The sequence below is a fragment of the Oryzias latipes genome, chromosome 18, assembly GCF_002234675.1.
Source record: "Oryzias latipes chromosome 18, ASM223467v1".
In the NCBI taxonomy this organism is placed as follows: Eukaryota; Metazoa; Chordata; class Actinopteri; order Beloniformes; family Adrianichthyidae; genus Oryzias; species Oryzias latipes.
Genome location: NC_019876.2, coordinates 24373179 through 24401015, shown reverse-complemented (window position 1 = coordinate 24401015; position 27837 = coordinate 24373179). Strand labels below are relative to the sequence as shown.

Sequence of the window (27837 nt, the reverse complement as noted above, 5' to 3'; positions counted from 1 at the left end):
ATTTTAGAACCCTTTGTACAAAACTACGTTTCCCTGGGTCCTTTGCGTCCTACAGTTTGACAACTAGCCAATCGAGGGCTTGACAGCTTGTCACGTGACAGAGAGTGAGTTCCTTCTGTGGCTTGAGGGAAACAGGTCGACATTTAGCCACTGAAAAATCGAAGTTGGCGGGTAAGTTAAGACGTTTTATCAAGACGAGACTGCTTCGCTCCCCACAAAGAAGTCCTCGGAGAGCTCTGCTGCTAGTTTTGTGCGCTGTGGGTTAGAGGTGACCTCGATATGTAGTGCAACAAGCTGCCGTTTTGTGTAGGCCTCCGCTATTTCCTGGTGTAAACTCCACGGCTGTGCCCGCCACACTGGAATGGCCAAGTTGGAAAAGTTCTGTTTCGGGGGTGTTTTGTCGGAGTTCTGCCCCCCACTCCCAGTGCCAGGTTGAAGTCCGAGTTCGAGTGGGTTCTCCGCGCGGACCGAATGAAAGGCGTGGTTTAAATGTCATAGCCGGGCATCGAAACTGTCCGTGGGTTGTGTTGTATTTAGAACCGCTTTGTAGCCGCAGCACACAATGCGCCAGCTCAAAGGTGTTCCGACCAAAAAACAGGCGCATGGATACTCAGACCGCCATTGGGAGCATGTCAGTTTACGCTTTCGCGGGTCAGGAGCGGATAATAACCCCCTAAACGGGAGGCGTGTGCGTGTTTATATGCAGAAAAAACACACAGAGGAAACGGTCTGCGCGTGTTCCTGACAGAGGCCACAGAGAAGGAGTGCCACCTCTGCCGGGCATCCTGTTTGTGGTGGTAGAATCATGGTGTGGGCTCTGGTGGCTTTTCACAGCTTCTGTCCGGTTGGACAAAAAATAACCTAGAACCATTTTAGAATCGAATAGCGACCCTGTGAAACCTCATGAGGGTTTCAGAGTTTTTATTTCTCTTCTTGCATCGCAATCAAATAATTTCAGTGAAAGTCCCCTAAAGAAACGTGGACCGTTCCTCTCTACAGATGATTCGCAGAACGCCGTTTTTACTGAATTGAGCTGGTCTTATTTTTGGCGCTGTGCTTCTGCTTCTGCTTTAAATAGAGCTTCTTTAAAGTTTTGAAGCAACCTCTGATTGTGGCTTAGCCCCTGGCTTCTTTAATAATTTTTGTCAATGGCACATTTTTTATTGTCTTTAGGTTTGTTGAAGACATAAAGCCCCTTTTGATAGATCATCTTTTGATCTATTGTAAAAGTGTTCCCAGTTTAATTATGATTAAGCTGTTTTTAGCCCAAATCCAGAAACCTGTGTTGTTTTCTAGGACATAGTTTCTGCAGGAACTATATGAAACACAATGCAGAGCGGCAGTAGTTCATTAGAAATTCACCTCTGAGCTGTGGGCGGGATTTTTGGCGAGAAGCAACATCTGTTAATGTGCTCTCCTGCTAGCTTACAGCTCCTCACAACCTCAACCTAACATAAGCGGTTCAAACAAAATGTTGAGGATTGTTGGAGCTATCCAGCCGGACAGTTTTGAGTCAGATGCCAGCTGCCGACCGGTCCAGGATGTACCCCGCCTTCGTGCCACAGAAGCTAGGACATGCCCCAACAACCCAGATACCCCAGAAGGGATACAGCGGTTTAAGAAAACGGATGGAATGATTAATAAAGGATTTCTGTATTAGTCAACCTGATGGGAGTATGTTGTTGTTGTTGTTGTTGTCTGGTTGGTGTTGTTGCCGTTTGGACAAAAATCTTGTCTGTCATAATCTGGACTCACCGATATTTAAAGATATATTTTCTTGTGAAATTGCATTTTAAAATGAATTTTTTTGTAAGCTGAGTGTGAAATTTTTGTCAAAGGTACTCAATAATCTAATTTATAGTTAAAACCGAAACTCTCTTGTTTTCACCTTGGCTGTGATTGGTGCTTTGGTTTCTTTTGCAACTGTGTAGTTGCTTAACTTTCTCAGGAGATTTCACATTCTGTCTGCAGAGAAAGTCCACCTTTGTGTTCGTAGTTATCAAATAGAAAACCAAAGTGGTTGGATACTGGGATTCATTCAAACTGGAGAAAAGTAGTCATTAGGGGTGTAATGATTAATCAACAAATCGATCAATATTCCTATAATCCATCCAGGTCGATTTGTCTTTGGTAAATTGTTAATCAAATAGAATCAACCTAAATCAGGGGTCGGCAAGCTTTACCACTCAAAGAGCCACTTGGATCAGCTTCCCTCAGAAATAAAAAAGCACAAGGAGCCGCAGAAAAAAATCGTTGTAGTTCATTTGGCGATACTTGTATTGATTCCAAATGCTGTCAGAATATTTATTTAATTATTTACTTTAATTGTCTATGAGCTTGATGTTTCCTTTGATCTTTTGTCCACTTGTTTCTATTTGTATTAATTTTACGGATGAAGCAGCTGTTAGTTTGTTGCGGGTCTGGAATCATAAGCGGTGAGTCTAAGCCCCGCCCCTGCCTCTCTACCTGTTGTATTTCCCCCACGTGCAACCCCCCCCCCCCCCCCCCCCCCTTCCAGTGTGTTCTACACAGACAGCGCAACATATGGTCATCATAGCAGACAGTTGACATGAAAGCAGGGGCGCCCTAACGCAGATTTAATTAATTTTACGCGGAAATGGGTGGATTTAGTCTTGGAGAAAAAAAGTGGCTTTTTATATTTTTGGGCGCTCATGTGCCCCCCACAAGTTTGCCATTGACTGTCTTTTTAGAAGAACCATAACCATCCATCCCATAACAGACTCTGGTGGGCATTCACAGCTGCAGACACGCCCCCTCTTTGCGTTCACGCTGCTCTTTTTCTTCTGTCCGCTCGCACTACCTGACGGTGTTAAAGGCACCACGACAATCTTAGAACATGATAGTTATTTTACAAAAACACAGAGAGCCGCAGCACAGGGATGTAAGAGCCACATGCGGCTCTGGAGCCGCCGGTAGCCGACCCCTGACCTAAACCTTTAAAAAAATGGTTTCTAAATTAAATATATCGATAATCGATCTTGGAAAATACCAATTGGATTGAGACATGGTAGATTCATTTTACTACTACATAAAAACGACCAAGTGCCTCACAGCGGACAACACACATGTGATGACATCAGAACGGATCGGTCCATCATTCCAGTCCACGTGTAGAAACACTTTGAATTTAGCAAAGTCATGTGACCATCCAGTGTGCTAGAATGTTCTAAGAATGTTCCCTTTGGATTCTTTGGATGTGGAAAAACAACAGCGGGCTGAACTTTAGGAAACTAAAATGCGAATGGATTTGACTTTCATTCTTGTTTACTTGTTTGTTTCTTTACATATTTAATTTACACTTGATGATCTTGATTAAATCCAAGAAATGTGGAAAACTTCTCCTGCACTGTTCAGTATCAGCTATTTTTCTCTGAGTCCCACTGGTTGAAGTTTTGACTAAAGATGTTCTGGATCCATTTTAGGTCAGTGAATCGGATTGAATCGGATAATTTAAGATGAAATGATATGAACTATCAATCGCATCACAGGGCTCCAGACTGCGACCATTTGGTCGCATTTTGCGACCAAAATTTGAGAGTGTGCGACTGAATTTTACACCCAGTCGCACATGTGCTACCAGTAAATTTGCCTCCCCCACCCTCCGTATTTTTTATACATTAAACGTGGAAGGGGCACGTCAATGATCGGTGAAATGAGCAATGAAATCATCAATGAGACGCGAGCGCACACGCACGCAGACAGACACACACACTCGCGCGAATACTCCTGAGACTGGAGCACACTGTCGCGTGTCATTGAGTGATGCTTGAGGTGGCTAATGCGTGTGAGAAGAATAGGGAAAGTCCATGCAAGTGGCTAAAATATGTGGAGGGGCGGGGCCTAGAGATAATCGAGTGCGCGTAAACATCTGTGGGAAGGAAACGAAGACAAATATCATCACAACCTGAAATGTGTGTCTGAGCTATTAGCAAGCGAACTATTGATTCGTTCTTCCGACCTGCGGCTAGTGTACCAGTGCCAGAGTGTACAGCAAGGGTCTCAAACTTGCGAAGCAAACCGCGGTTCTCATTATGCACGGCTGTCACTGCAGCACACTGCTCCCGCGGGAGATGGTCAGCTGAGGAGCATAAATGTCCCACACCTACATGCGTGACAGCTAACGGGGCTCTGACATTAAACACGTGTGAGCGACAACACGATTTAAAACAGGCGGGGGAAATGCAACGATAGACGTGTTTAAGATGAACCGGCGCCCTGGGGGGGGGGGGGGGGGGGGGGGGGGGGGGGGCATGAAGGCGAAGCTGCAGCAAGACTGAAGGAGAACAGGAATTAGGAGTTGTCCTTAACATTCAATTTAGTTTTAATATGCATCTCCCCCTAAGTATGATCTGTGATATTACATCTTTTATAATTATTTTAATGTTTTGTAATGGATGTAGCCTTTTTTTAATCAGTTGGTATTTTAAATTATTTTAATTGATCAGTTAACTACAAAAAACCCATCAGGACGCATGTCCCATAATGCATTGTTTTGTAGTCTGTAGGGCAGCTTTCAGTCAGTTCAGTACTAAATTTCCAGCTGTGTTCGCTCAGGTTGGGGTCTTGCCTCCGCCCCTTTGTCGTGATATTTTTGTTTTGATTGACAGGTGATGTTAGAGCAAAAACAAAAATATGTCACACACCAGGTGATCTGCGCAGCGTTGCGTCCATCTGGGTGATCTCAAACACGCTTATTGTGCATCTTGGCTGCACCTATTTGGTGTCGCCAACATGAATTTCCATCCTCTAATATTTACATACATTTAAGTATTGTTTGAAACTGTGAAATGACGAAAGGTTACTACGGTAATCACTTGTTACTAAAAACTTTTTTTTATTCTAAATGTATGGTATTTTTTTTACTATTTGTACTGTCATGACAGCGATGGTGCTGTCAGTTTACCTAGTTGTTGCATCTTCAAAAGTGCAGAATAAAATGTGACACTGAATTTGAAACGGCACATTGTAATTTTTGCATCTATTATTAAAGTTTTTATTCATAATACAGTGGAAATTAGTAGATTTGGTTAGAATGTTGATTTACGGTATGCGCCCCTAAATTTTCTGGTTGTGCCCCTAAAATTTTCAGTTAGGGGTCTGCATCAGCAAACACAAATTATGTTATTAATCAAATTGTTAAAATGAATCGTTACACGTCTAGTAATGATAGTATAATGTTTCTTTTGGAGCAGAAAATAGACTTCAGATGTAAACAGGCATCAGAGAGGACAGATGTTTTTTTGGATCCCATTTATGAAACCGGAATCTTTTATCATTCAGTGAAAAACTATCAAAGTCTCCCTGTGAGGGGTCTTTCTGTCAGCTTATATCTTTTTGTTCGGTCGTCTCTTAAGTGTTGGATTAGGTTGACTGACCCGGATGTTGAGTCCAAACACAGGAGACTTCAGTCAGGACTGCAGTTCGTGTTTCCATTCATGTTTTATGTTTGCACACTGTTCTGAACTCTGGTGTGAACCGAATGACCAAATTAGTCCTGATCAGCGACTCAGCACAGTGAACCCATAATGCATTTCAAAGCCACTACTACCCAGTGGCTTCAAAATATCACTCAGACCACATATTTGAAGAAGCGTGCCTCACAACAGGCTGGAGAATGTTTTGATGGCAAACAAATGTAAAGTGGGGGTAAATTCATTTGTCAATAAGTGAGTCAGAGAAACAGTGAGGCTAGCCGGTCTTTGTCATGGTTCTTTTTCTGCTTGTCAGTACTGGGTTTGGGCGAGACCGACCCAACAGTCAGCTGCTGTGACTCTGGGACATTCCCAGAAACTCTGAAGTTCTGCTTTGAGGGTGCAGTGTGAAAGCAAACCAAGCCACATGAAGGTTTGAGCTTTGCTGCATTACCTGCATAGTTCAAACAAGTCTGCCAGACCGTTGAAGTTTGAATTGGATTGTCCTCCATGTCCTTTCCTTGTTTTTGGCTCCTATTTGTTTATAGGTCAGAATGTGTGGCTGTGTTTAGATCACCTTTGTTGTGGCTGAAGAATCACCACAGATCCTTAGCACACGACTCAACCCAACAGCTTCTGACTGACTGTAGCTGCTTTTGTCCAACCCAGTTCTGTGAACAGAGCTTTATTTAATGTCCAGAGCAGAGACCTGCTAACCATTGTGGTCGGGTTTTATTCACAATCCCCGATGAGGTCACCATACACACACCCCTCTATAAAAAAAACTCAGACATTTCAGTTTCAGGTGAACCGGATGCAGCTCTTAACTGACGATCTGAGCTGATCTGGACAAGCAGGTTCTTCCATCGGTGCTCTATGAAAACTGGAACGGTTCAATGTCAGATTTTCTCAAGCAGTGATTGGGAGCTTTAGGGAGCATGGGACGTCTTTCTCACCAGAAGACATGGCACTACTCCATGATCGAGGCAGGATCAGAGAGAAGCCTTCATTCTGTTAGGGAAGGGGTGTCAAACTCATTTTCACTGAGGGCCACATCAGCATAGTGGTTATCCTCAAAGGGCCAGATATAACTTATGAATGTAACTAAATGTACTGAAAAATAGACGTAACTACTCCTTAATGTTAAACAACTCATTTATTTATTTATTATAACTTTTTTATAACGTTATTTTTAATATTTCGGTCATATATAATTGCTATTCGTTATTTTACTTTATTACTTTATTTATTTTATTTCCCAACTAATGACTCATCCGCGATTATCCAGTATAAACTGAGGGAAGTGACTTTAACAAAAAAAGTAACAAACAAACTAGAAAAGAAATGGTCCGCTCCCGCACTTAACTAGTCAAGTGGACCGGCGGAGCGCGGACTTACAGCTTTGTGTTTGAGTGGAAGGGGGGGGTTGCTTTGTTACATGAGCGGTATGTGGGAGATTTAAGACTGTTCCGCAGCTCTAGGGGAACGGGCTACCGAACTCAGAACCGGGTCTAAAAGTGTGAGCAGAGGATCGTCAGCACACACACAGTGCTTTGGGGCGGTGTAAGCTTCAAAGCAGAAAGGCCGCTCAGTCCTTAGAAATCGTTCAAACAATCACGTGGATTTGTGTTTCCAGTCGTGTCCCGGATAAATAAAGGCTGATGTTATTCCCACATGTTTACATGCAGCCAAGATGCAGATTGCAGCGCCACCCAAAGCTAATGTTGTTAGCCTGTGTTAGCATACTGCTAATTCTGGCTTCTTTCCGGAAACGTTTTTCAACAGAAAAAGCACTGACCACATGGATTAAAAATAAAACGATGAGCGAACAGGCGTTTCATAATAATCGTAACATTATTAAAAGCACGTTTAGAAGATCGTCTTGTATATTACCGAGTTGACATATCAATGTATAAAGCCGCTCGGCAACATTGTTTTGTATTGAATTGTTACATTCAATAAAGTTTGAGAAAAGAATAACCGCTCGGCGGAACTGATATCCTCTTCCGGTTTTTCAAACCCCACTGCGCATGTGCGAATGATTTATTCCGACCAAAAGTGTGACCCATGTGAACGTTTGTTATATTCTGAAAACATTTTTCTGGAACCATGTACATGGTTGGATTCTAATCCGACCATTGATCGGGTCAAGATATTTTTCACATGTAACCGCGTCTTATGGTGTCGACTCGCAGCGTGGCGGGGGCGTGGCATCACGATGGTATCGTCCATCGGCACAACCCTAACACCAATTTTTATTTTTTTATTTTAAGAAATTAAAAACGTTTATGCTCTCGCGGGTCACATAAAATGACATGGCGGGCCACATTTGGCCCGCGGGCCTTGAGTTTGACACATGTGTGTTAGGGGCTTTATCTTTGTTTTAAGCTGTAGTTTTTCCACAATTATTGCCGTTATCACTCTGATCGTCAACCTTTAAGCTCTGCAACATCCGCCTGACTTCTGTCCAGCAGCTCAACAGAACTGGACTTTGTCCAACCCAGGTCCATAAACGGAATGTGTTCCTGTAACTGCCTATTTTCTGTAACTATTTCTGCCAGGAGCTCTATGCTCATTATGAATGAATTCTTTGAAGGCTAAAGAGGTTGAGTGGAGTTCAGATCAAACGCTAATGTCTGTTCTGCAATTGCTCAGGAGATATGAGCAGGCAGAGTTTTAGGTAGCTTCTCGTCGGCTCCACCTTCTGCCCCAAGCTTTCTCAGAATGAGGAAGAGTCGCAGCTGCTGGTTTCATCTGCAGCTGTTTTAGAGAACAGCTTCGTCTTTTCACGCCTGCTCACTTTTTGGGGATAAAACCTCAGTTTTAAAGAACTAAAAGGATTTTAGCAGCTATGGTGCAGAGCAGAGTGTAGACCAACAAATCAATCAATCAATCAATCAATCAATCAATCAACCAACCAACCAATCAATCAATCAATCAATCAACCAATCAACCAATTAACCAACCAACCAATTTATATTTTATAGAGAACTAAAAGCAGAGGCAATCAAAGTACTGAACATAAAATCAAATTTGAATAAAATCACTAAACAATATGATACAATAAAGAAAAAAGAACAATAAGATCAATTAAACAATAAAAGCAATAAAGCAATGAAAACAAAAACATTAACAAAATTAACAAGCTGTCCCACTAGATCAGCTCACTGGAGTTAAATGCCTGTGTAAAAAGATGAGTTTTTGAAAATTTCCTAAAATCCCTGAGTGTTCTGGCAGACCTCACAGAAAAGGGGAGAGCCGAAAAGGCTCGGTCTCCCCCGAGTCACAAGCCGAGTCCTGGGAAGCATCAAATGCATTTGATCTTCACATCTTAGGACTCGACGTGGGTGATAAAGATGTCAAAGATACTGAGGTGCCAGACCATTCAAACTTTATAAACCAGAAGTAAAATCTTAAAAATGATCCTGAAAGACACGGGCAGCCAGTGAAGGGAGCATCAAAGTGGAGTGATATGCTCACACCGTCTGGTCCCTGTTAACAGGGGGGGGGGGGTGCTGAATTTGGAACCAGCTGGAGACGGCGGAGCAGAGACTGGTCAATGCCACTGTACAAAGAGTTACAGTAGTCCAGTCTGGAGAAGATCAAAGCATAGATCACTTGTTCCAGAGCATGAGAAGGAAGATATGGCTTAACTTTGCTCAGTAGCATCAAGTGATATAAACTAGACTGGACTACAGCACTGACCTGGATGTCAAGTTTAAAATGCCTGTCCAGGTTTACCCCAAGATTCTTGATTAAAAAAAGCATTTGATAGGTCCCGGGGGCCAACAGCACTACAGCAACCTGTCAGCAGGTCAGTCTTTCCAAAAACAAACACCGCTGTCTTGTTTTCATTCAGACAAAGGAAGTTGAACTCCATCCAGGATTCGATGTCTACTAGGGCTGCACGATATGAGGAAAACTCGCGATATGGGATATTGTAGATTAATATTGTGATAACGATATAATTTGCGGTATATAAACAAATAAAAAAATAACCAAAAACATCATTCCCATTTCATTGCAACAGTTTAAAATTTATACTCCAAAGGACCCTCATCGACATAGGTGACAAACATTTAACATAATAGGCCTCCATCTGATTGGTAAACAATAAGAAGTCGCCCATCTGATTGGTCAAATGCATAAAGAGATTTATTTGATTTGTTAAATGCTTCAAGCTGCCATAAAATTGTTTTAACACATTTTGGTTTTACGATTTATTGCGTTATACGCTGTCTTTTGCGATATGCATATTGCAGAGCTGGATATTGCGATAACGATAAATTTGCGGTATATTGTGCAGGCCTAATTTCTACTAAGCACTTTTATGGATTGCCAAGACCCTCAGTTCCTCCAGATTTTAAAGGAACTTAGATCTCTGGATGTCATCAGCGTAGCAGTGGAACGACGCATTATATTTCCTAAAAATGGATCCCAGTGGCAGCAGGTAAGGCGATAATAAAAGCAGGCCTAAAATAGAGCCCTGGTGTGCACCCTGTTTGAGTGGAGCCTCTGAAAAAGGAACACTGTCCAACTTGGACAGAAAAACTCCTGCCACATAGATAATAAGATCTGAACCAACAGAGTCCTTCACACCAACAGACTGCTCCAGTCGGCATGATAACACACTGTGATCCACTGTGTCGAAAGCAGCAGTGAGATTTAAAAGAATTAAAACAGTGGATGCCCCAGAATCAACAGCTGAAAGGAGGTCATTGCACACCCTGAGGAGAGCGGTTTCAGTGCTGTGATAGGGTTTCAAACCAGACTTACAAACGCCACACTTTCGATCGGAAAAATCATTTTGACATGCGCAGAACTCTCTAAAATACCCGAAACGGCCATAGAAGACAGAATTAGCGAGTGCCATTGTAAACAAACAAAGCTGCGGCATAGAGCGAGATGGTCTTCTAAATGTGCTTTTATTATTTTTATGATAATTATTAAGGGCCTGTTTGTTTATAATTTTTTTAATCCAAGCGTCCAGTGCTTTATTCTTGGACAAAAGGACCCGGAAGAAGGGTTAGGATTAGGCCAATAACAACATTTGGCTTTGGGTGGACTTAAAGTTCGTGCGGTCAATGCAGCAATGTGCATCTTGGCTGCACGTTGATGTGTGGGAATAACATCAGTCTTTATTTTGCCTGGACACGACTGGAAACACTAATCTACGTAATGCTTTACACGGTTTCTCAGGACTGTTCATTCAAAAGCCGGCTCCACTAGCGCACACACCGTCCCAAAGCCGCTCCTCTGCTCGGAGACGCAGTTCTACCGGGACACACGGTTCTCCAGAGTCCGGCAGCTCGCTCACGCAGAGCAGCCGCTCGGACTGCCGTCCGAAGCCTCCTCCGGACCGCACACTGTGACAAAGCACCCTCCCCTGCTCGCAAACATGAAGCTATGAGCCGGGTCTGCTTTGCACAATTCATTACATTCAATTATATACAATTGGAATACATTTTTTACATGCACCACGATCGGATCAACAATCGGCATAACCCACCAATCTCGATCTGTGGGACATTTTGATCCGAATGAGTCTGATAGGGGCAGAGTATTCCAAACAGCGAGTACATGACGCATTTTTAGGATCAGGCGTTTATTCCAACTACTTTTGTCCATGTAAACGCAGCTAATGCTGCATTAATTCATCACTCATCCTTATTTTAAAAGTCAAATTACTCTGATAAATGAATATATATTTATACAGATTTAGGATTTTTACGTTATCTCAACATTTAACTGAGATCTTTTTATTTGTGTTTGCATTGCGTATGACCTGAACTGGATATAATGTTTCCTGTGGAGTCTTCTTACTCTGACCTGCAACGCGGGGCATCATGGCTGCCTTTACCTCACATCAGTTATTTTTCAAAGCAAAACTAAAGTCAAACCCCTTCGGTTTCTACTGAGTCAGTTTTGACTTTGATAAAACAATATTTCAACACCTATAGTTTGAAGGATTGCTGAATTGATGTTATTAATTTCCTAATAAGCAACAAACTTCCAGCAGAGTCTGATGAACGTGGTGAAACCTGAACTGAACAAGCTTTCCGACAGTCTTGGAGGGTTTCTCGGTTTTTCCTCTTCTCTTCTCGTTCATGAGGAGCGTGCTCACATCCTGGTGTTTAGTTCGGTGCGCCGCTGCACTGACGCTGTTTTCAGACACCAACCGTTTTGTTGTTTTTGTTTTCACAGCCTGTGGAAGCTCCTCCCTGAGCGATGGCCTCACCCGTCTCAGTCTACTCCAACACTCGGGACCCTCAGATCCGCACTGTAGGTTCTCATTTTCATTGATATCCCACTCTGCTTATTTATTTTTCTTTTCTGTCATCTTCCAATCATGAAGCTGAGCCTGAACGGAGGAATCCATCTGAGCTTGGAGTGAAAGAATGTAATGAACACAATGAGTCGCAAATGTATTTGTTTTCACAATATCATGCTGTGCAATCTGCATATTGTAAAAGTCGGCAAAAATTGTGATAAATGGTTACCTTAAATGTGCTAAAGCAATATTATGGCAGCTTGAAGTATTTAGACTGCCAAGGGGAGTGCTTTGGTGCAGCAGTAGGACGGTCCACCTCTGATCGGATAATTGCAGGTTCGATTCCTGCCTGGAAGTGTCCTTGTGTGATTGGGGCTGTGACCGTAAAGCTCTTTGGGCCTTCAAGGAAGGTAGAAAAGCGCTATACAAGTATACCCCATTTAACAAATCAAATAAATCCCTTTTATGCATTTGACCAATCGGACGGAGCCCTTTGTGTTAGATGCTGGCCTCCTATGTAGACGAGGGTCATTTGGAGTCTAATTTATGTTGACTCTTATTTAAATGAAACGGTTGCAGTGAAATGGAAATTGTGTTTTTTTTGCTATTTGTTCATGTATCATAAGCTATACTGTCATCGCAATACTGATCACTAATATCACAAATCAGGAGTTTTCCAATAATGAACCCTTTGGTGAAATGTGGTTGGCTTGAGCTGCATGGAGAGGATTATGGGAAGTGGAGTTTGTGTGACTTTTATGTGAAAAAAAAGAAAATATATATATATTAAGACGTTCGTAGAGAAACCCGTCAAAAGGCTGCATTTCCACGCAATACAAAGACACCAGTGAAGGTTTTTAAGTTAGTGTTGGAACTTGAAGCAACCTGGAGTGTTGCTGCTGAAGCAAACACATCTGAGTGTCAGAGATCTTGATGCCTTCTCCTTCCATCCAGACACTGCTGCTCACTCTAGTGACCTATTTCTAGGGTTTACTTTTTAAGCACAACTGAAATTCCACAGATCAAAATTTTAAACCAAAACTGCATAAAAAAGAAAACTAGAAAGAATCTAACATCAAAATAAAACATGTGTCAGATAGCAGCAAATAAAAGTCAGTATTTCAGTTAGCAGCTCATTCTAACATATAAAACCAATTCCCTTGATCTACTTGTTTATATTGTTGTTCACCTTTCACTGTATCCCTTCTGGGATCGCCACAGCGAATCAGCTTTCACTGATTCGCACATGTGGTTTGGCAGGTTTTTACGCCCGATGCACTTCCTGACACAACCCCGTTTTTCATCTGGGGGCCGGGCTGGGGACAGGCACAGGGTGACCCAGACTTGGGGCTACATTGTTAGGCAGTAGCACGAAGGGTCTTGCTCAAGGACCCACACTTGATGAAGCTCATGGCGCTTCCCTGGGAATCGGACCTGGATTTCCCACGCACCAGTCGCACACACAACCACCTGAGCCAATCAGCCGCTCTGATCTCCTCATTTCCATCATCAGAGAAAATGAGAAACTCCTTTTACAGCATGTTTTCATGAGACAGAGTCTGCACTTGTATAAACCGGTAAAGGAGCTGCACTTCAAACAGGAGCTGAGCTGAAACTGTTGTGGAGAGTCCTGACAGGAACGCTGCCAGACCGGTTTCAGGTTTCTATAGCAGCAACTTCCCGTTGACTCTGTCGGATGTTTGTCACTCACTGGTTGTTTGCATCAAACGCTTCTCATTCAAATCTTCTTTTAACTGTGATTTATTGCTTTCTTTAGTGCTTTGGTGTTTTTTTTTTTTTTTTTTTTGGTCATTGAAATCTGAAGAAATCATTTTTGACTTCCAGGTCTAATTAATGAAGTTTCAATAACAAGGATTCACTTCCTGTTCATAGACGGCCAGAGACTCTCTGAAGATGGACTTGTTAGCAAATGTGTCTCTGCTGCCTGGAGAGGAGAGGATCATAGGTGAGAGGCGCTCTTGTTTCTCTTTGCTTTGCTTTCACACAGTCCTTCAATGTGGAGATCACATCCAGAAGAGGCTGCACTCATGTTTAAATGTGTCTGTTTGCAGATAAAGATGTCATTTACATCTGTCCCTTTAACGGAGCTGTCAAAGGCAAAGTGCTGATCACCAACTACAGACTTTACTTCAACAGCGTGGATCTTGTAAGTCCTGGCAGCTCCTACACCACAGCCTCAGTTTTGGGGGATCTTCTCACCTTTTCTTCTCACCTGTTTGCTTCAGGATGTTCTGGTGTCACTCGATGTTCCGCTGGGGGCCATCAGTCGAGTGGAGAAGATGGGCGGGGCTTCAAGCAGAGGAGAAAACTCCTATGGCTTAGATATCACCTGCAAGGTCTGCATACATTTCTTTTTTTGGTTTTTCTGTTTTTTTCTTATGGTATTGGAGGTCAGGAGTCAAAAATATATCACACCAGATTGGAAAAAAATGTAAATATAATGATTTTAGGGTTTTGATTTTTGTTTTAAGCCACGTTAAAATCAACATTATTCACACAGAATAAAAAAAAATATATTTTTTTTGCTATAATCCATTAAAAAGCGTGCATGCGTTTATGTTTCATCTGCTCAGTGTGTTGCTGTTTGTCTGAATGAATGGTCTTTGTGTTTGCAATATTTGATAAATTCAGTTTAGTTTAAAATTGTGTAACTTTTTTCCATTTTCAAAAAATAAAAGGCCTTACGGTAAAAATCCCAGGGGATGCGTCTCCGTATCGCGCGTTTGAGACCAACATGTTCAAATCGACTTCACAAAAGTAGAGCCTAACAAACAGCAGTGGATCTGGAACATCTGTGTTGTTCAGGCAGATGAATGATGAGACCAGAAGTTCAGCCTTGATGCTCCAGAATAGTTCTAGGCTTTTAGCTGGAACTTCCCATGTCAATTGTTAAGCATGGTGATGAAAACATGGTGACATGGAGAGATAAACATAGATTATCACAACAACAGGGTTAATGAGGGGCTCCATGCTGGTGTCATATTTAGAGTCTTGCTAAATGACCAATCAATTGTATTCTGAAAATAAAAAATAAACGTTTTACTGGATTACACAGAAAATCTGTAAGAATTTGAGAGAATCAAAAAGTGGAAAGTGTGATAAAGGATGTACTAACGTCCATGATGTAGAGGTAGAGTGGTCGACCGGAAGATCGCAAGTCCGGTTCCCAGCTAGCCTGCCCAAGCATGTTGGGCAAGATACTGAACCCCACACTGTGGTGACAAGTTGGAGCCAGTGCCAAAGGCAGTGGAGTCGCTGTCGATGAACCACCAGGGTGCGGGGTGTTGCGGTTAACCGCAGGCCCCCCCCCATGAAATACAAAATCCCCGGGCGGCTGCATCGGAAATAAATAAAATTACAATGTAGTATTCTTTATTAACAAATAACAGTAACAACTAACTACGACCTATCTAACTAATGAACTAACTATGTAGGTGTTGTAGATTGACTGTGACTGTGTCAGCGCGCTGCGTCGTGTGTAGGACTAGGAGGAAGGAGAGCACACAAGTGTGTTGTTGCGTGTTGATTCTTCTGCAGCAGACCGCTCTCTAGCTGCACAAGAGGCTTCACCTGTGCTCTCTGGTACAGACATCTACTCGGAATATTAAATATTGCCCAGTAATAAACAGACTGCAGACACTTTGTCACCTTTCTGGTAGCCGTGAGCCTGACACCCATGAAGAACACGGGGCAGGAGGCTCTGCCTTTGTTCTTACAGACACGTAACTTTGCGCTGCACAAAATAGTTCGCGTTCATGTTTGGTGTTAGAAGGTGACTGAAACAGTAATATCCCCCCCCACACACACACACACAAAATCCTCCGGCGGGCAGCCGTGTCCCGCACTTAAGAACGCACGCAGCTTGTAATGGAAATGAATAATTAGGACGCAGTAAATTTGTGTGTGTGTAAGTAGAGTGAGCACGTGCCGCGTGCTGCTCCAAGAGACAGTGACAGCAGCGCACCCAGGCGGGTGCGACGAGGAGAGAAAGGAGAAGAGTGATAAAAGGTTTCCCATAGAAACCCTTGAAGTCTGAACACAGGACTAGCAGAAAAAGTAAATTATCAGCAAAGATGAATGTGGTTATTATAGTTCCAATCAAGCACCATATGCAAAACTTACAAAAAAAAAAAAGTGTGGTGATGCGGTTATCGTCAGAGCCCTAGGAGTCGCCATCAGTGTGTGAATGTGTGCTTGTGAATGGGACTATGACTTTAAAGCGCTTTGGGCCTTCAAGAAAATGAATGGAGCGCTATGTCATTATATGCCATTTCCCATTTTAACCAGAAACCTGCACAGCCAGGAACAAAAGGCTGGCATGTGTAGGGATGGCTACCAAGACGTATGCGCCACTACTGTATGATTTTAATCAATCATTTCAGCAGTTTGTTTCAGACATGTCAATCAATTGCATTCTACTCAGTTTTGCAGCACAATTCCTGCCAATCATTCTAGCTTTTAATGATGCATTGTGGGCCGGCTCATGTAAAAAGGGGTGAGACTGTTAGGGTGGGTGGACCTTCAGTCAAAATGTGGAAGGTGAAGTGAGTGAAAAAGATTCAAACTTAGTGATGTGATGGCCAAGATTCATGTGTACAATGCTCCAGAAGACGGCTGATGCTGCGGCGATGAGCGGTGAAATCCATGTTTCCTTCACGGCATCTTAGACACATTCAAGCGCTCCATGTGATGCTGCTTCATCACTCCAGAACGGCATCAAAAGCACCGCTTTGACTCCACGTAAAATCCAAACAGCACCCATCCCTAAGCATGTGGGAGAGTTCTTCAGTTGATAAAACGTGTCCAAACGTCAGATGAAAAAGGGGAACTACTTAACGAATGTTTTTGAACCTTTCTGTACCTCTTCGGTTGTCGAGGAGGAGTCGGTGAGCGAGTGCTGTCTTCTATCTGAAAACACACAGTTTAAAAGACACGGCGCCGGCTGCTCGTCCTCAGCTCACAGGCTGTATGGCTGGCCGCTCTGCTGCACAACGTTACATCAGCTTTAAGAAAGGAGAACTGCTAACTTAGAGATGTTTATAATTGGGCAACATGATTTCCCATTTAGCTGAAGGTATCACGCAGAAGACACAGCCACTCTTCTGAAATGCTCTGTCACTAGCATGTTGAGTTGAACTTCTGGTCTCATCTGCCTGAACAACACAGATGTTCCAGATCCACTGCTGTTTGTTAGGCTCTACTTTTGTGAAGTGGACATGTTGGTCTCAAACAAGCGAGACGGAGACGCATCCCCTGGTATTTTTACCCAATGTTACAGTCAGGCCTTTTATTTTTGGATTTAAAAAAAAAGTTACACATTTTTATACTAAACTGAATTTATCAAATATTCTAAACACAAAGACCATACATTCAGACAAACAGCAACACACTGAGCAGATGAAATACAAACGCAGGCAAGCTTTTTAGTGGATTATAGCACACAAATATATAGTTTTTTGGATGTCTGTGTGAATATTGTTGACACAACTTTGTGGATGTTAAAGCTGAAAACTGTCTGCAGGACATGAGGAACCTGAGGTTTGCCTTGAAGCAGGAGGGCCACAGCAGAAGAGATCTCTTCGAGCTGCTCTTCAGATATGCTTTCCCTCTGTCGCATGGCTCGGTAAGGATGCAGCTTGTGCAACAGGCAACACACAAGCAGAACTCATGCAAACACAAAACATTACAATGGGAACCTTGCTACTGACCTTTGACATTAAACTGAACTTTGCTGTGCAATCCAGCTCATTTGAAGTTCTGCTACATTTACATTACAGGAGAAAGCAAAGTAGATTGAGAAATACTGTAACTTTTTATTCATCACTTAAACTTCATGCAAGGAAATTGTGATGTTACAGTGAATCGAAACTTGAAAAATAGTAAAAGAATTTCCTGTTTTATAAGAGTAGTCTTCTTCAACCTTTTTTGAGCCACGGCACACTTTAACCTTGAAAAAAATCCCGCGGCACACCAGCAATTAAAAAAAAAAAGAGAAACTAATAGTCTGTATTGATCTCCAGTCCCTCTGCTATCTCATATACATTTTTGTCATAATTGTGGCAGAAAAAGCTGGAAACTGCAGCTGCTTTTTCTAAAAGATGTAATAGAGTTTAAGTTAAAAGATTTAAAAACTGTTTGATGTGAGTTCGTTGTGGTTTCAAGACGTTTAACAAAGAAAGGCTCATTGTGCGCTGAGACGCTGTCACTTTAACCCAGTGCATCATGGGAGATGTAGTGCAAATAGCCGCCGAACGCAGACAGACTCGCGTCTCTGAGCTTCATTGCTTTGTTCACTTTTTCCACGGTCTGACACCGGATTCTGTGGAAAGCTACACCGCTAAAGACGAGCTTTAGCTGGTACAACTGAGAGACTTTATTAGCAGAATCAGAACAAGGAAGTAAAGACTTTAACCACTTCTGATTGGTCAGACTGATGACATGTGATTAAGAATCCAAGAATGATTGGTGGAGACAGTTAAAGGGGCGGGACTTTTCAGAAAACAGTTATAGCTGCAGCTAAATCGCGATACCGTCATTCTTATCAAAATGTCTTTAATAGAATCAAAAAAACACAAAGAAAAAAGTATTTTATCATCTTTCATATTCCTAACTACTCAGTGTTTTATCAGGGCCTGTTTGGATGAACACAGAGCTGTAAATGTTTTTAGATCAGTGAATGAGGGTAGTTTCCTACAGCACACCTGACCATCTCCCACGGCACACTGGTTGAAAAACACTGCTTTAGAGATATTACACACAAGAGTCCAGCTGAATATCTATGCAACAACAATGACCGACTCTTCCTCCTTTGAATAAAAATAACTGGAAACATTTTAACTTTTTGTGTGTAAGTGATCTTCTAGAACTTTTGTGTGTTGAGGTGTTGGGATCAGGCAGTGGATTTGGGAGAATCCGTCAATCAAACACTTTGAGCATTCAACTGGAATGACTCTTGGCCTGATCATGTAGCAAACTGCAGGTTCCTTTAGTCTCAGACAGAGATTGGACATTTAGCTTTGGCATCCACCAATATTTGAAGGTGTCTATGTCTTTCAGAGATTCCAACTTCCCGAGTCTGTCACTATGATCGTGAATGCAAACGTGGTGGAGCGGCAAAAAAATGATACTCCACATCTGATTCAACGCCCACTTTCCTTCTGCAGATGTCTGGATTTGTTTAGCGTCTGTGTTCTGCGTGAAAACATGTTAAATCTGCATTTTGATCAGATGTTTTTTTTTTCTGTCTCCACTCTGCAGCCTTTGTTTGCGTATTTGAATCAGGAAAAGTTCCCTGAGAACGGCTGGAGCATCTACAAACCTGTGGAGGAGTTCAGGCGTCAGGTAGGACAGAGCGCCGAAGCAGCTCAAAGCTCAGTCACTGTTTGACCTTCCGTTAAATGTACCAGTGTGGAGAAAACTAGCACTGAGACTCCCATACTACTCTGCAGCAGCAGCAGGTCGGTAAAGCCGATGCTGCTGCAGCTGAACGGAGCTGCTGCAGCTGACAGAATCCTTTATTGAAGGCAGCAAAATGATCTGAACGACAAGAGATCACCCTACGAAGAGTAAGAACCGACTGTTGTCTTGGGGAAGAGGAAATGCAGAGCGATGCATGCATGAACATGTTTTAGATCGGCTTTAGACTAGAGTGCTGATGGCTTTAGCACTAACTCAGCTCTTTTCCTGCAGAGCATGGATAGAATCGCTCTTTTTCAGGCCAAACTCTGTTAGTTCTGGTTGTAACAGCTCATGATTTTTGTAAGAAAGTTCTAATTTTTCATTTTGTTTTTTAGATGTTTTTTTTTTTAAATGTAAAAAAAAAGTTTTTATAATGAAACAAAAATCTATTTTCTAATTCAAATTCCTTAAACTGATTCAGTCCTGAAAATGTAGAGGTTGGTGGCGGTGACACCCGGGTGTTCCTGAAGCCTGATGCACCTGTGGGGGTACGGGTGCTGTAGGTTTGTGAGTTCTCACAAACATTGGGTTGTCCAGACCCGTAGAGGGTTCTGAAGAGGAGAGGCCACATCTTAAGTGGAACACGGGTGTGTCTGGCAGTTCTCCTGAGGCTCAAACAGCCACTTGAGAATGTCATGAAATAGGACGTACCATTGTCCTGAGTGTGGTGAAGGATTTGGAAGGATAATGTCAGTTGTACGTCCCTATGACATTCAGGTGACGCTGTCTTCTGGTGCCCTTACGCCACACTCTAGTCACTAGTAGGGTGGGGCATATTGGCTCCTTACTGACCAAATGCTGCACTCACAAAGTTTGCATGAAAATTGTACATGAAGGTTTTTGCTCTGTGGGTTCACCAAGTCGTCTACGATGCATTCCTGCAGGCCACCTTTGTGTCCCGTTCAGGTTTGCCCATTTTCCACCTGCAGGCCGCCTGCATCCACCTGTAAGGGCAGTTGGGACTAAACCCTCAGAGATGAGCTGGTGAGGATGATGATGATGGTTGTCTGTATGTCCTCCAGGGCTTACCTAATAACAAATGGCGCATCACCTTCATCAATAAGAACTATGAGCTGTGCGACACGTACCCCACCGTGCTGGCTGTGCCGTTCAAAAGCACAGAGGAGGACCTGAAGAGAGTGGCCACCTTCCGCTCCAGAGGTCGCATACCGGTGAGTGGGAAGCGTCAGAACCACAGAGGTCCAATGTCCTGAATGCACAAAGATGCACGAAAGCCAGCAGGCTAGATCCCAACACGAAGACGGACGCGAAGGCGTCGCTGACACGATTGTTCTGTTGTGCAGGTTCTGTCATGGATTCACCGGGAGAACAAAGCGGTGATCGTCCGCTGCAGTCAGCCCCTGGTTGGGATGTCTGGCAAAAGGAATAAAGATGACGAGCGCTACCTGGACCTGATCCGAGAGGCCAATGACACCACAAAGCTCACCATATACGACGCCCGGCCCAGCGTCAATGCTGTGGCCAACAAGGTCAGAGCCAGTCTAGAGCCATTACCCAAAGACTGCTCACCGCTTTTTCAGGATTTACCACCAGGGGTCCTGTTCTAATGCTGCGTTTATCATCCGCCGCCTCTGTTTTGACGGGCATCGAGTCAGCAGATCCATGCTTGTCCAGAAGTGTTTGTAAACTTGACGGTCCTGGACATTTAGCCTCATCGCTGGATCAAGGATGATGTTTAGAGTTTAGGTTTATTTATTTTGAAGAGCTCCACAAAAGCATCAATAAACACGCCTCCATATCTTGATATCATTCAGAGATTATCCCGGTCCAGTGAGGTTCACCATCTACTTTTGCAGGAGCTGCGTCTGAGTGACGGCTGCTTTCAGCCGGACTTCCGTCTCTCTGACCCACTTTGACGAAACAGAGACATTTTTGATGACTGTCAAAAATACAAAGAGGAAAACTTTGAGAGGGAGAACAATCGGTATCGTCACAGCCACTGTTATTCAAACCCTAACCAGCCCGCTGCTGAAGGAGCGGGAAACTCAGTAAGCTCCGCCCCCCCCCAACTGCAGCAGAAGGAAGAAGTGTGAGAGTAGTTCAACACACAGCTAGTCAGAAATAGGCTTTCATTTCCCCCTAAAAACACACGAAAATGAAAAAAAGAACAGGGAAATAAAGAATCAATATCTTTAGACTTTGGGTCATCAATGAACTCTAAGAGCTGCTGGGATCTGACTGATGCCCCACAATCCTTTGTGCTCAGCGCCTTCACAAGGACACAGCAGAAATGGCAGAAAAAGGGCCTAAATTTTGGATGGAAAGTATTTAATAAAGAAATATCAGTGCTTTTGATTTAAGTTTAGTCAGTCTTTTTCACATTTGGGATTCCTCTGACAAATCCCTCTTGTGATGAAAAAATAAAGTTATTGAAAATGCTTAAAGTCTAATTAGTGATCTTTTTGTTTCAACGCGTTTCTTCTGCTCTGTCTCCCTCTTCAGGCCACTGGGGGGGGCTACGAAGGGGACGAATACCAAAACGCAGAGCTGGTCTTCCTGGACATCCAGAATATCCACGTCATGAGGGAGTCCCTGAAGAAGCTGAAAGACATCGTCTACCCCACTGTGGAGGAATCCCACTGGCTGTCCAGCCTGGAGTCCACACACTGGCTGGAGCACATCAAGGTGAGAACCGGCTTTGACCAGCCGTCCCAGCAGCTCCGAGTTTCCGCTCCGGCTCACTCTGACCTGTCCCGGTGCAGCTGGTGCTGTCCGGAGCGATCCAGGTGGCAGACAAGGTGTCCGGTGGGCACTCGGTGGTGGTCCACTGCAGCGACGGCTGGGACCGAACGGCTCAGCTCACGTCGCTGGCCATGCTCATGCTGGACAGCCACTTCCGCACCCTGAGAGGCTTACAGGTCAGAGATGCTCCCCTGCTTTTACGCAGCTGCTGAATCAAACGCTCACATCTGGGGTTTTCGCCCGCAGGTTTTGATTGAGAAGGAATGGATCAGCTTCGGCCACAAGTTTGCCTCGGTAAGCCCAGATGCAGCCAGATGTTGTTGCATCCGATATGTGAACTCTCTGGCCTCAAAGTCGCCCCTCCTCCCTGTTGTTGTGTGCAGAGGATAGGTCACGGGGACAAGAACCACACGGATCAGGACCGATCCCCCATCTTCGTCCAGTTCATTGACTGTGTGTGGCAGATGACCAAACAGGTACGTCTGCCTCAGCGACAGAAGGCCTCCAACACCATGAACGTCTTTTCCTGCGATGCTGAGCACCTCTTATATTCAGACTGAGCCTCTTTAATGCAGTGAAGGAAAGAAATAAGCAAATCACAACGTTTCTCGTAGAGATGACCCGTTGTGAACCTTTTTTATTTTAAGAGGAATAAAATATAGAAAACTTGGTGCAGGCATGGGCTGATGTTTGTCTGACACATAATTCCAGCAGGTTGACCAGCACCTTTATATTGTTCCTATGCTTTAGGAACCATGTGTCTGCTCCTGTTCAAAGAAGAATGAAAGGAGCACAGATGTTATGAGCATGTTAGAAAGAAGCATGCTTTTATGGAGGGACATGACAGATGTCTGAAGTGAAGCTGCTTGTCTCTGCTGTCAGTTTCCCACAGCCTTTGAGTTCAATGAGAACCTCCTGCTGACCATCCTGGATCATCTCTACAGCTGTCGCTTTGGCACTTTCCTCTACAACTGTGAGAGCGCACGAGACCAGAACGTGAGTGGACACGAGTGACGTTTGGTTTTAGCCTTTTCAGTCATTCCCAGTTCTAAATACATACTGTTATTTGTTATGACCCCCCCTCTAAACCTACATGATTAGAAGCTAGAGGGTTAGTATCCATAAGGACGGTTCCCCATTGAGATTTAAAAATGTTCCAATTGAACATATAAAGCTGCCAGAGGTTCATTTGTCTTAATAATAACATTTCTGAAAATGTTGAATAGGAAAACCTCTAAACAATCTTTTTTATTGAACCTTTATTTAACCTGGAAGGTCCCACTGAGAGTAAAAACGTCTTTTCCAAGGAAGTCCAGGCCAAGAGACAGTTCATTTCAATACAAAAATACATATAAACAAACATCATTAAAACCACATACGTCATTATTGTTTCAGTCTCTGATGCTTTGAGCTTGTTCTTAAAAACATTTAAAGATACCAGTTCAGTTAGTTTCCAGTCTTTCTGGAGCATATTCCAAGTGAAAGGAGCAGAGTGGACAAAGGCTTTTCCCTCAGCTCTGTGCGGGCGACTGGAACAGAAAGCAACAACTGGACTTTAGATCTTAAGGAGTAAGATTCCACACTTCTCTTTGAGATTACAGAACAAGTGTAGGGAGGCAGGAATCCAAGCAAGGTCTTGGAAATAGAAAGTGTACCAATGTTCCTGCCCCCTGGTGGCCAGAGAAGGCCAAAAACTTCCAGTTTTCTGGTGCTTCAAGAAACACCAGAGATTGTGTAAAATTGTGGATAGTTGTAATCTGTCCACTCTGGAGTACTGTCACCAGGACAAACCAGGCACAGAAGAGTTAACTGTGGTGACGTCACTGCTCTGCCTCTGTGCTGCAGGAGGTGAGGACGAAGACGCTCTCGCTGTGGTCCCTGGTCAACAGCAAGATGGAGATTTATCTGAACCCCTTCTACACCCCGGAGTCTGGACGGGTCCTCTACCCTGTTGCCAGCATGCGCCACCTAGAGCTGTGGGTGACTTACTACATCCGCTGGAACCCCCGCATACAGCACCAGGTAGGAAGGAGTGTTGAAGCCTGCAGAGCCGTCCGTTTGTTTGGCCTCTTTGGCATAGAGGACCCAGAAGTAGGACGGATGTTTGGTTAAAACAAAGCGTTTTACCACATTCCGGGGGCTCCAAAGTAGCCGGCATAAACCTGCTGCCTGTGAGGGAAATAGTCGCTTTTTGATGACGAAGAACAGTTTCATTTAGTACCTTGCAGCAAAAAATATTTCTATCATGTAAAAAATTCATGTTTACTTGAAGAAATATGCCTTTCAGGGATGTTTGTGTCAAATGACTCATGTTTATAGTCCCCCCCCCCCCTTTTGTGAGAGACATGGTCACTTACAAAAGAACAGAAACATTCAATCATTTCTCAAAACTTTTTTTCTTATCGAGACACATTTTCAACAGAATTTAGACTTGGATAGTAATAAATTCCATTCCTGATTTACCCAGACTTAGTTACAAACGAGTTAAATAAATGCAGAAATAAAAATACATTTGATTGAACTAAAAATAAAACATTTAGTTTAAATAAATCTACTGGTTAATATTTAGACTGAAATAATTATGATAGAATGAACCCCGATGGAATAAGTCCAGCTTTAATAGTAGAATCCTAAAGGAAGTTAAGCTTTAACATAATGTTAATACATTTTAGAGAAAATCAGGGTTACATAAGTAATATTTCCTAAAGTCCTGATGAATGAATCATGAATCCAGATTGTGTGTTTACTGTAGCAGCAGAGTCCGGTGGAGCAGCGCTACAGGGAGCTTCTGGCCCTCAGAGACGAGTACTTAAAGAAGCTGGAGCAGCTGCAGATGTCAGACTCCTCCTCCACCTCCTCTGACCTGGCTAACAGCTCCGCCCCCAACGCCTCCTCCTCCACGCCTCCCAAGAAGTACCTTCGCACGCCGCTCTGAGGAGCGCCACGGAAACCATCAGTTCTCTTTGGCTTGCACTTAAGTCCTCTTCACTTTAATAACGCTTCACACACACACACACACACACACACACACTTCAGTCACATTGTGAGGACCCGACAGTCTAACAAAGAAAGCTAATCCAGTTTTGATTGTGAGCGTTGTGGTGAAGAGGGGAATTTATGCAATATGTCACAGTACAGCCTTGTCTCAATAATCCCAGCCGTCGCACGGCCAAGCCTGAGAGAAACTCCACGGCTTCCGGTCCAAGGGCTCGAACGTGCCGGACACACACACCTTTCTGTCCGCCACTCAGAAGTCGCCTCCACATTTGACCCGGCTTTTCGTACTCAGGTTTCCTTAAAGCTATTGGAGTTTCTAACTGCAGTCTGAGGATGATCTGCCTTCAGCCCCCCCTCCCCCGACGCGTGGCATCACGCCGGGGCCGTCTCTGTCCGCCCCAAACGTCCGTCTGGACCGGAGGCGTGTGCTGATGAGTGGTGGATGCTGGTGTCTGATATGGGCTCTGAAGCCCTGCATGAAGGAGGCGACCCGGCCTGAACCAGCATCCCTTTAGCAGACGCTCCTGAGCTCCGAGCACGTGTGCCTTTTCCTGTCCCCCTCGTGTTCCTCTCACCTTCAGTCAGCAAATATGACCTTTAACTTGTATTTATTAGTTATCACAGGACTTCAGATGACAGAGAAAAGCCCTTTAAGGAGTTTCTGCAGGAGATTAATGACATATTTTAGACATTAAGGCTTAATTTAAGTAAATCTCAAAAAGATTCCGAGCATAGCAGAGATAAAGCAGATGTCTGAATGTTTGGGTTGAACTCAGAGTGGTGCTCCACCAAACAGTGACCAGAAACAGGAGGAAGAGCGTCCAGAGGCCCAAGACGCCACCTCTGGAAGCGCTTCTGGACGTCAGATCCCAGAGTCCCAGCCGGCCGCGTCCGACACGTCTGCGGCCCGCCGTCTGGTCTCAGAACCTCGCTTTTCCCTCACAGAACTTTGGCTCCTCCAGAGCCGCCTTCAGCTCTCAAACAAGCAGCTTCCCGGGTCAGAAGGGGCGTGGCTCTGAGTTCAGATCATGTACTGTATGAACCAGGTGTAACCAGTCATTAGAACAAAGTGCTTCAGGTCATGTCCAGAACTGTGCCTTGATTCCTGTGAGGATCGCCTTCACCTCTGCAGAGAGACCCCACCCTCCCCCCCAGCCTTCACGGCTGGTGTCAGAAGAGAACAAAAACACCCTAGCGCCCTGGATTTGGGAAAGGTGGGCTTCCATCTGTGGCTCTGGGTGCGAGGAAGGGCATTTTTCCAGAAATTCACCTGCTGACCAGGTGCTGGCAGGTGGAGGGTGTGGTCTCACTGGGGGGTGGGCGGAGCCACAGGTGGTGGAGTGGCAGCAGCATTCGTGTATGTGCGCGCGTTGGGTTTTTTGGAAGTCTGTTGTTGTTTTGTACAAACACCATGATGTGTTTACCTCAATCAAAACCTATTTTACTGTTGAAAGCTCTATTGTTGTACAATACAGGTATTTTGTGTAGTGTAAATCTGACTGTTTTATAAAAAGGGAGCTCATTTTGGCTGAGTCATGGTTGGGAGAAACTACCTGGAGTGGATGAGTGTTTTTTCATTCAGCTCTTCTGCAGTGACGACTAGAACTCACTGTTCCATTCAGTCTGATGTAATAATGAGGGAGGGGCTTATACTGCGAGGCATTATGTCATATTTAGTCTGCTTTGTGATTAATACACATGAAATGTGTTTGAATCTTTTGGACTTCAGCCAACCTGAATACATCATCAATGTATTTGTGGGAAGTTTGTTTTAGGCTCCTTTTCTGTAAATATTACTGATTAAATTAATTTAAGGATTTCAAAAACTCTGTCTGTTGGTGTTCTTCCTGAGTCCTGTCTCATTGTGTCTCATGTTTTGATTATTGATTTTGAATTATGTCAAGCATTAAAAAAGGTTTTAAAAAATAAAAAAACACAGATATAACAAACCCATTTCAGATATTCAGAGAAAAAAAGATGATTTTTTTTGACAGTAACTACTCATAATCATAAATAATGTATTTGCAATAATGCATACAACACACTCATGTCACATTAGATTCACTAAACATACTGATCATCAGTTAAAGTCAAGTAGAGTTTAATCTCGACCCTATTGGGTTTTATAATTTGTGTAGATATTTTTACACAGTTGTCATAATCTGGTCTTTATCAGATCAAGTGCAGATTATCCCTAGACCCACTAGACAGTGCTCTGAACCTTTTTTTCTTCAATGATTTGTGATCTTCACTGGTGTCCATGGATTACATGAAATCTTTCCACCTTTATCCACCTTTGTCATGGTAGGGAGAACACATCAATGTAAGGGTGGGGTCATCTAAGATAGCAGAAGGGTTATGGTAAGGTCCAGGTAAGGTCAATGTAAGGTCCACTTATGGCCCAGGTAGGGTTAGTACACACACTACAGACTAAATGTCACCATACACAAATAAAGTCATGTAGGGCCCTGTGGTGGGAACGTTTGGGCGATTGAATTCCGCTGTTGAAGAATGGAAGAGTCTGTATCGGCCCGGTCTGCCAAACTTTAATGGCATCTCTTTAGTACACACACACACAGTGATAGGGGGATGGTCACATTGTCGCCCCTGACCTTGCAGCTCTTCTCCACGCAGTGAATGAGTCCACAACATCTGAGCAGGGTGGACCGTATCCCAGAGAAGCAGGTATTGCCCCTTTTTTTGGGCACACAAGGGCACCCCAATTTATCCATCGTTGCTCACAGCAACTGGAGCCTGGTCCTCAGGTCCACCATGCCCTGGTCCTGTCTGGGGACTCTGCTGGTCGCCTGTGTCCACTTTCCCAGTTAGGCAGTTGGTTTTTGCTGCTTCTCCCAGTTTTTCCTCAGTAGGGCTGGCTGGCAGCTTGCATGGTTGTGCAGTGTGGGCTAGGCCTGGGTTGTCCTTGCCTGCCTCTGGGGGTGGGGGCTCAGGACT

The 27837-nt window shown here is 43.8% G+C and overlaps 1 protein-coding gene across 2 annotated transcripts; it reads left to right on the top strand.

Annotated features, from left to right (window-relative positions):
- Nucleotides 1-26708, top strand: mtm1 (myotubularin 1). Of its 2 annotated transcripts, none has more exons than XM_004086761.3 (16): nucleotides 1-171; nucleotides 11637-11714; nucleotides 13597-13669; nucleotides 13776-13870; nucleotides 13950-14060; nucleotides 17246-17347; nucleotides 18982-19065; nucleotides 20205-20354; nucleotides 20487-20672; nucleotides 21646-21828; nucleotides 21906-22061; nucleotides 22132-22179; nucleotides 22269-22361; nucleotides 22768-22881; nucleotides 23731-23907; nucleotides 24638-26708. In XM_004086761.3, the coding sequence occupies exons 2-16, from the start codon at nucleotides 11661-11663 to the stop codon at nucleotides 24818-24820; spliced, it is 1809 nt and encodes a 602-aa protein (XP_004086809.1). In that variant the 5' UTR covers nucleotides 1-171; nucleotides 11637-11660; the 3' UTR covers nucleotides 24821-26708. The 2 variants fall into 2 exon arrangements, with proteins under 2 accessions (XP_004086809.1, XP_011471721.1); XM_011473419.3 differs by having other exon boundaries at nucleotides 2-171; nucleotides 13549-13669.
- The last annotated feature ends 1129 nt before the right edge of the window (nucleotides 26709-27837 follow it).